Below are 9,460 nucleotides of genomic sequence, written 5' to 3'. Positions count from 1 at the left end.
ATACTCTTTTGTGTCAAAGTTAAAACATAGTTCTACAAAGTAATGTCAATAATTCAAAATATAAAATGTAAAACAGGTGATAGCATAAATATTCAAGCCTTTAAAGTGACTAATTGAACTCAGCTGCAGCCAGTAAATTTCAGAAGTCAACAGTCAGTAAATGGATGATCTGAGGTCAGTGATTGTAGGATAAAGATTCCTGGATCTGGAAGGTCCAGTCTCTGGTGGATCAGTTCTCCTGGATAGAACTACACCATGAAGACTAAAGAACCAAGAAACTCTGAGGAAAGGTTGTTGAAAAGCATCAGTCAGGACAATACAAGAACATTTCCAAGTTCCTGAAGATCTCCTGGAGTCCAGTTAAATCCATCATTAAGAATGGAAGGAAGATGGAACATGAATAATTCTGACTAGAGCAGGATGTCCTCAAGACCTGAGAGACTAGAGAGGGAGGCCACCAAGACTCCTATGACTCCTCTGAAGGAGAAAGAGACTAGAGAGGGAGGCCACCAAGACTCCTATGATTCCTCTGAAGGAGTAGATTTCATGTTTACTGGACAACAAAGACTGCACGTCACAACAAACACACCACCCTCATTGTGAAGCATGGTGGCGGCAGCATCATTATATGAAGCACGGTGGTGGCATTTAATTAGTGTATTTGTGAAAAATATGCTAATCTTAACCTTAAATTGACTCAGAAGATGCTGCATACTAATGAACACAATCTCAGACCTGTAATTGGATTTTTGTTGCTATTTTACTTTCACTTTAACCTAAAATACCTAATACCATGATCTGGTTGGTCTGTTTTGTGTGTTTTAGTGAGTTTTTTCGGGATTTTACAGCGGTTTCACCTCCATTTTCACCTTAAATAATGACTTTTTATGGCGTTATTAAAGTTAAAGTTGCCAATTTACTTGTTATCTAACTTTAAAATACTATTTTTAATATCACATTTGTGAAAAAATAGACAAATTCTTAATAGATTGCATACTAACGAACACAATCTCCCACCTGTGATTGGATTTTTTTGGAAAACCTCCTCATTGCAACGATAAATGTCTCATAATAATACTGGCCTTATTTAAAAACTCCTGACTTTTAACATTACATTTTTAAAAATCTGCATATGTTAAATAGCACACAGCTCATGCTCTGTGCTGATGGAGTCATGACTGAAACGTCCCACCTGTGGTTAAAGTGTAAAAGTTCCGGCTGCGACCAGAGAGGGCAGGAGAGTTCAGCTAATCTCTCCCCGCCGCCGAGCCTCCTCTGCCGGCTGCAGCTGCCGCTCCGCCCCGCTCCTCTCTGGAAGTCCCGCTCCGGGCTTTAGCTGCAGCCTCTTTAGATCAATGGCTCCATTCAGCCTCTATGTCTCTCTACCATCCCTCCCTCCCTCCCTCTCTCTCTCTCTCTCCAGCTGGAGCTCCGGCTCTCTTCCGACCCTCTCCATCCTCCTCCCCGGCAGACGGAGCGGACCTCCGAGAAGGCAGCGTGGATCGGAGCGCTCCGTGCGTCACAGTGACCGGGACCCAGCAGCAGCAGCAGCGGTGATGGAGACTCCGCCTGCATAGTTGTGGAACTTATTTCAGCCGTCAGAGGAGGAGAGTGACCTGCTGTTGGGGAGAACTACCTTCTTTTTTCTTTTCTTTCTGGTGTTTTTTGTGGATCCTGCAGCCCAGCTTGGGTTGGTTTTTTGGGGAGGTTTTGTTTGAGCCTCCTCATCCTCCTGACTCATCACCTCTGGAGGATTTATCACCTGTGATTTTCATTTTCAGCTTTTTTTCCAGCCCACAATTAAAGAGTTGTGTGGAGGGTGTGCAGCTGGAGCCAGAGGACAGAGGGCTTGCTGGAGACAGCATGGAGCTGGCCGGGTTTGGATGTAGGGCTGCTGTTTGGGGGATGCTGGTTCCGAGGAGGAGGAGGAGGAGGAGGAGGAGGACCGGAGGAGCGGACCTGCTGCTGCTCTGCTGCCTGCTGGCTGCTCGCTGCTCGGCGCACGGTGAGTGTCTGAGGGTCGCTGGTTGCTCTGGTTGCTCTGGTTGCTGCAACACAAACCAGGATTGACACATTTGTTGCGTCTCCCGGTTTGCTGACCTGCAGGGTTTGACGGCTCCTGCAGGTTCCTCTGGGCTTCTGCTGCTGCTTTTGGTGGATTTTACTGCATTTATGTTGCTTTTTTTTTAACCTTTAAAATCACCCAGAACTCCTCCAACCTGCAGGTCTGACTGGGTTTCATTGGCTTTTTGTGCTACACTCCTCTGTTCATGTGTTTTAGTGAGTTCTTTGGAAGATTTTCCAGCTGTTTCACCTTCAGTTGCACCCAGAATATGATGAGTTTTAATGGTACTGTTCAGGTTTGGGTTGCCAGATCAGACCTTTGCTGGTTATCTTGCAGGATTTTGCTGCAGTTTCTTCCAGGATAATCAGATTCAGGCTGTGGGTTGCCAGGTTGGAACAGATTTCTATGGGCTCCTCTGGTCAGGCTTTAGTGAATTGTAGTGGAGTATTGTTGCTTTTTACCCTTAAAATCATCCAAATTACCTCCAACCTGCAGGTCTGACTGAATTTAATTAGGTTGTTCAGGCTATGGGTTGCCAGGTTGGAGGATGTTGCAGAGCTCTGTTGTTCCTCTGGTTGGAATTTAGTGAATTTTACTGGAGTTAAGTTGCTATTTTACCCTTTAAACCATGTGTTCATAGCATTTTGGCTGCTTTTATACTCTTAAGTCATCCAGAACTCCTCCAACCTGCAGGTCTGACTGGGATTTATTTGGTTTTAGTGAGTTCTTCTGGATTTTCCAGCTGTTTCACCTTCATTTACACCCAGAATATGATGAGTTTTGAAGGTTTGGGTTGCCAGATCAGGCTGATTATGAATGAATCTTGCAGGATTTTGCTGCTGTTTCTCCCAGAATGATCGGGTTCAGGCTGTGGGTTGCCAGGTTGGAGCAAGTTTATATGAATTTTTGCAGATCCCTGCTGCTTGTCTGATGAGGACTTAGTCAATTTTGTGGCTTTTTCCCCCTTAAAATCACCCCAAATACCCTCAACCTGCAGGTCTGACTGAATTTAATTTGGTCAGGCTATGGGTTGCCAGGTTGGAGGATTTTGCAAAACTCAGCTGCTCCTCTAGTCAGGATTGAGTAAATTTTACTGGAGTTTTGTTGCTTACCCTTTAAACCATGTGTTTTACTGAGATTTAATGTTTCCTCTTCATTTATACCCTAAATGTTTAGTTTTGATGCTTCAGGTTGCCAGATCAGGCTGATTATGAATGAATCTTGCAGGATTTTGCTGCTGTTTCTCCCAGAATGATCAGGTTCAGGCTGTGGGTTGCCAGGTTAGAGCAAATTTATATGTGTTTCAGCAGGTTGTCCTGAGCTCTGCTGCTCTTCTGGTCAGGTTTTAATGAATTTTACTGAATTTCTGTTGTTTTTTTTTACTCTTAAAATCATTCAAAACTCTTCATACCTGTAGATCTGACTCCCTTTTTTCCCTCAATGAAGAGTTATGAAGGTTTGGGTTGCCAGATCAGACCTTTGCTGCTTATCTTTGCAGGCTCTTACTGCTGTTTCTTCCAGAATGATCAGATTCAGGCTATGGGTTGCCAGGTTTCAGTGAATCTTCCCGGATTTTTGTTGCTTTTTGACCCAAAATAACCTTTAAACCACATGTTTTACGGAGTTTTTCCAGAATTTTAAAGCTGCTGCACCTTTAGCTTTGCCCTGAGTGACATGTTTTGAAGGTTTGGGTTGCCAGATCAGACCTTTGCTGGTTAAATTGCAGGATCTTACTGCTGTTTCTTCCAGAATGATCGGGTTCAGGCTGTGGGTTGCCAGGTTGGAGCAAGTATATATGGATTTTTGCAGATCCCTGCTGCTTGTCTGATGAGGACTTAGTCAATTTTGTGGCTTTTTCCCCCTTAAAATCACCCCAAATACCCTCAACCTGCAGGTCTGACTGAATTTAATTTGGTCAGGCTATGGGTTGCCAGGTTGGAAGATTTTGCAAAACTCAGCTGCTCCTCTAGTCAGGATTGAGTAAATTTTACTGGAGTTTTGTTGCTTACCCTTTAAACCATGTGTTTTACTGAGATTTAATGTTTCCTCTTCATTTATACCCTAAATGTTTAGTTTTGATGCTTCAGGTTGCCAGGTCAGGCTGGTTATCAGTAAGTCTTGCAGAATGTTGCAGCTGTTTCTCCCAGAATGATGGTATTTACTGAGGCCTGTCAGGTTCAGGCTGGATTTTTGTTGCTTTTATACTTTTAAAATCATCCAAAACTCCTCCAACCTGCAGGTCTGACTGGGTTTCATTGGCTTTTGTGCAAAAACTCTTCTGTTCATGTGTTTTAGTGACTTTTTGGGGGGATTTTTCAGCTGTTTCATTTCCACCTCAAATATGATGCGTTTTGATGGCACTGTTCAGATTTGGGTTGCCAGATCAGGCTGTGAGTGTTTTTCCTTGCTGGTTATGGGTGAATTTTGCTGCAGTTTCTCTCAGGATGATCAGGTTCAGGCTGTGGGTTGCCAGGTTGGAGCCGGTTTACATGGTGATCCTGATCTCTGCTGCTCCTCTGGTCAGGTTTTGGTGGATTTTAGTGGATTATTGTTGCTTTTTTTTACCCTTAAAATCACCCAAAACGCCTTCAGCCTTCTGGTCTGACTGGGTTTCATGTGGTGTTTGTGTGTTTTACTGAATGTTTCTAGATTTTCGGACTGTTTCATCTTCACCCTAAATTTTTGGTTTTGATCATTTGGGTTGCCAGATTGGACTGGTAATCTGTGAATCTTGCAGAATTTTGCTGCTGATTCTCCCAGAACGATGGGATGGGATTTATTGAGGCCTATCAGGTTTAGACTGTGGGTTGCCAGGTTGGAGCAGGTTTAAAAGATTGTTGCAGATCTCTGCTGCTTCTGTGGTCAGATTTGAGTGAATTTTGTTGCTTTTTACCCTTAAATTCCCCCAAATTACCTCCAACCTGCCGGTCTGACTGGGTTTTATTTGGCTGTGGGTTGCCAGGTTAGAGCAGGTTTAAAAGGATTTTGCAGAGTGTTTTGCTCCTCTGGTCAGGATTTAGTGAATTTTACTGCCGTTTTGTTGCTATTTTATGCTTTACACCGTATGTTTTACTGAGATTTTGCTGCCATTTCTTCCAGAATGATCAGGTTTAGGTTACGGGTTGCCAGGTTGGAGCAGGTATAAATGCATTTTCCAGGGCTTTAGCAGGTGATCATGAGCTGTGTTGCTCCTTAGCAGAATGTTACTTGATATTTGTTGCTGTTTTACCCTTCAAACCACGTGTTCATTGCATTTTTGTTGCTTTTTTTCCTTTAAAATCATCCTAAACTCCTCCAACCTGCAGGTCTGACTGGGTTTCATTTGGTTTTTGTGCTGCATTCCTCTGTTGATGTGTTTTAGTGAATTTTTCAGGATTTTCCAACTGCTTCGTCTTCATTTCCACTCTGGATGTTTAGTTGTGATGGTTTGGGTTGCCAGATCTGACTGGTTGTTGGTGAATCTTTGGGGTTTCTCTGCTGTTTTTCTACTAAGTGTGTTGCCAGGTTGGGGCAGGTTTAAGTGGATTTCTCTGACTCCGATCAGGTGCTTCGCTGCTGATTTGCCTGAATCTTCCAGGATTTCTCTGCTGCTCGTAAAGTTTCAGACTGAATCTCTGGAGGTTTTACTGCAGCTTCAGGTTAAACCTTTTCTTCGGACTGATCCAGGAGAACGATTGATTGGAGACGTTTTTAATCCCAGAGGGGGAAAGTTCCAGCAGACGGGTCACATAAACCCAAAGAAGAAGGAAAAATCAAACATTAAAGCTCAATAAAAAGACATTTTTGACTAATTGTTAGTAATTTAAGTCATCTGAAATCATCTTAGACAAGTTATGAGACATTTTGAACATATTTAAGCAATTTTGAATGTACTTGAACTAATTTTAGACATGTGTCATTTGTGGCTTTTGAACAAGTTTTGAGTCATTTTTGACGAGTTTTGAGGCATTTTGGACACAGAACAAGTAATTTAAGTCATTCTGAGGAAACTTGGACAAGTTTTGTGTCATTTGGGATCATTTTAGATCTTTGTGGATGAGTTTTAGGTCATTTGAGGCAAGTTCTAAGTAATGTTTTGACTAATTTTGGACCCATTTTAAGTAATTTTGAGACGTCTTGGACACAATTTGTCATTAGGAACATTTTTAAACAAGTTTGGACAATTTTTAAATCATTTTAATGTCCAATTTTCAAGTTTTTTCAACAGGTTTTGAGTCATTTTTAGTAATCTTCCACACATTTCTGAGTTCTTTGTCCGTCTTCATGCTTGTTCTGTTTCTGTGGAGCTGCAGGAGTTTAGATTGCAGAGAAAAAATGAGCAAAGATGTGAAGAAAAACCACCAGAAAGTGCTGCTGGGGTTCAGAGGCGACCACTTACTTTAACTCATACATAACCAGAGTGATTTAAAAGGAACGTTGAGTTTCTGAGGCAGAACTGATGATTATTAAGCCACAGTCCAATTAGTTTGATTAAAGCCCGTTGAAGGAGGTGAAAGCTTCAGTTTCTATGGAGACATTGATCCTGTGGACACGTCTGGATGTTCTTCTCCTCCACGGCTGCTGCTTAATTGGTGCTGCTGCTTCTTCTCCCTTTATTAGTCATTCAGGTGGCTTTCCACAGCGTTTATTTCACCGTTTTCTGCAGATATTTCTGTTTTCTGCAGGATTGTCATGAATGTTAGGAGTTGGTTTGTTAAATAAACAACTGGAGGAGCCTGAAGTCACGAAACTCTGCAGAAAAGGAGCTCAAATGTTTCAGAAACAGAATAAAAATCCTGTTTGTTCCTCGTCTGACTTTGAGAAAGGTCACAGTTTCTGAAGTTTGTGTCGTTGTTTATTATTCACCGAGGCTGTTTCTGGGCACCTTTTGTCAAAAAAAAGTGAGAATTTTTCAAGGTTTCTGGAAGTTTAGTCAGTTTTTGTGCATAAAAAACACATTTCTTATTTACTTGGCTGGAAACTGGAAAACTTCATGCAAGGAAGTTTGTGAGATGGTTTTACAGCTTAGAAATGTTCTGAAATCAATATTAAAACATCATTAAACATGTGGAAAATACGTGTTATTGTAAAGATTTATCCAATTACACATAATAACCAGTAAAATCACAGAAAATGTGCATTAATTTACATTTTATTCCTAAAACAACCGTCTGAATCTGTATTTTTTCAAATAGTGTACACAATGTTTGACTGTAAAAATACACTTTTTTAAATTTAATGTATTTAAATCAGCCAAAAATCTCATTATCAAACTTCTAATAATCCTCAGAGAAAATAAAGAAATAAAAGCAGAGACAGGATTGAAGACGTCACTTAGTGGAGCAGAAAAATATTGAATTTAGATCAGAACACATAAAATAACATATTACATTATATACAATTATTATATTATATTATATTATATTATATTATATTATATTATATTATATTATATTATATTATATTATATTATATTATATTATATTATATTATATTATTTAATTTGAGCCGTCGGTTCTTTACAAGTCTTCAAAACTGAAATCACGACAAAAACATGCTGATAACTCTTCCTCCTCTTCCTCCTCCTCTTCCTCCTCTTCCTCCTCCTCTTCCTCCTCCTCTTCCTCCTCTTCTTCCTCTTCTTCCTCCTCTTCCTCCTCTTCTTCCTCCTCTTCCTCCTCTTCTTCCTCCTCTTCTTCCTCTTCTTCCTCCTCTTCTTCCTCTTCCTCCTCTTCTTCCTCCTCTTCCTCCTCTTCTTCCTCCTCTTCCTCCTCTTCTTCCTCCTCTTCTTCCTCCTCTTCCTCCTCTTCTTCCTCCTCTTCCTCCTCTTCTTCCTCCTCTTCCTCCTCTTCTTTCTCCTCTTCTTCCTCCTCTTCTTCCTCCTCCTCTTCTACTTCCTCTTCCTCTTCCTCCTCTTCTTCCTCTTCCTCCTCTTCTTCCTCCTCTTCCTCCTCCTCCTCTTCCTCCTGATCTATTTCTGCTCTAACTGGAATAGATGGAGCCTCCAGCTGATCAATATTCCCTCCCATCAGTGATAGGTTATCGATCGGCTCTGTGAGAAGCTGCTGATCAAACTGCTGCTGCTGGAAATAATTCTAATTTTTCTGCTGATATCAGAGTATTGATCAGAACCATCTTCCTTCTATCAGTCTGAGCCGATCAATAGCTTTGATCAGAGGAGTCTGATCAGATAAAAACATCACAGAATGAAAGGTTTGGTTTGAAATGCAGTCGATGAAGCTGCAGGTTTAGATGAACGTTCAGGTCGTCTGTAAATCTCTGTTTTTTGAAATATTCCACCACCGTTTCTACCTGATAAAAGCGGATGAACAGGTGATTTTTAGAAATGTTTATCTCAGAAAGTATTGGATATATGAAGCTACAATTTTGCAGATGGCATTATAAATATTCATAGTCTGTTATGAAGAAGCTTCAAGCCAATCAGAGATAGTTGAGGTGAAGAACAGATGATTTGAGATGGAAGAACCACATTAAAACTGTACATTAGAAGGGAAAAACAGCAAACACTGATGCTATTAAACCCATTTCCTGTGATGCTCAAACGTGACGCAATCAGAATAAATGTCTCTTTAATGGATGCAGATTTAAGAGCAACTCATCACTGAATGTGCTGAAATGGCAGCAGGTTGATTGTTTTAATAATAGATGTTTGTGGTCCCAGTGGTTGGACTTCCATAGTGGACGGATCAGCTCTGGAAATATTCATGAAGATTCGTATTAGTGCAGTAATTATCCCGAGGTTTCTGTTTTATGCATCTCTGGTGCTTTTAGAAAGGAAAAAAAAAAGATTTCAGCCTCGGTCTTGATTAAGAGTCTTTGAGCTCCTGCAGAAAGTCACAAAGCTGCGCGGCAAAAACAACAAACAGCGGAAGCAAGAGGGAGCTAAATTTAATCAAGAATCACATTAAAGCTAAAAGCTCAAAGCAGTAAAACCTTTTCATTAATACGCCGAGCTGAATAATAAAGTCAGACGATCCATTAGAGACACAGCAGGCTTTTAACAGCAAGGAGGTGTTGGTTTACACCTCGGCCTCCCACCATCCACGCCGCTACGCTAATTGTGTACGAAGGAGAAAACACCTGAGTAATTAGTCCGCATGAGATTCTTCCGTGTTTTAACTTCCTGTTCAGTAAAACAACATTTCTATGCTGGAATTAAACTTAGAGTCTTTTTTAGGGTGAAATTTAGAATTTATTTACCAAAACCTCGGGTGGATATTTGGAACCACAGACAAACTTAACTGGATTTCAATTACATTTTGAAGGAAATGTGTTTTCTGTTTGTTTGTGTCACAACTATGTTTTTAATCAACATATTTAATACTCCTGGTGCTTCAAATGTGCAGCAAGAGTCGTATTTGAACCCAAACCAGGACGGTTTTCTAAACTCTAACC

At 40.9% G+C, this 9,460-nt stretch overlaps 1 protein-coding gene across 4 annotated transcripts in view; it reads left to right on the top strand.

Annotated features, from left to right (window-relative positions):
* The first annotated feature begins 1,471 nt into the window (after window positions 1-1,471).
* Window positions 1,472-9,460, top strand: part of dcc (DCC netrin 1 receptor) — a 305,906-nt gene continuing 297,917 nt past the window's right edge. For all 4 annotated transcript variants that reach the window (XM_055004135.1, XM_055004134.1, XM_055004133.1 and 1 more), the window contains exon 1: window positions 1,472-2,005. In XM_055004135.1, coding sequence (XP_054860110.1) covers window positions 1,864-2,005 — 142 coding nt within the window. In that variant the 5' untranslated portion in view covers window positions 1,472-1,863. The remainder of the gene's footprint in view (window positions 2,006-9,460) is intronic.

The sequence above is a fragment of the Amphiprion ocellaris genome, chromosome 17 (genome assembly GCF_022539595.1).
Source record: "Amphiprion ocellaris isolate individual 3 ecotype Okinawa chromosome 17, ASM2253959v1, whole genome shotgun sequence".
Classification (NCBI taxonomy): domain Eukaryota; kingdom Metazoa; phylum Chordata; class Actinopteri; family Pomacentridae; genus Amphiprion; species Amphiprion ocellaris.
The sequence above is the reverse complement of the archived record's forward strand: the minus strand, read 5'-3'. Positions and strand labels throughout refer to the sequence as shown.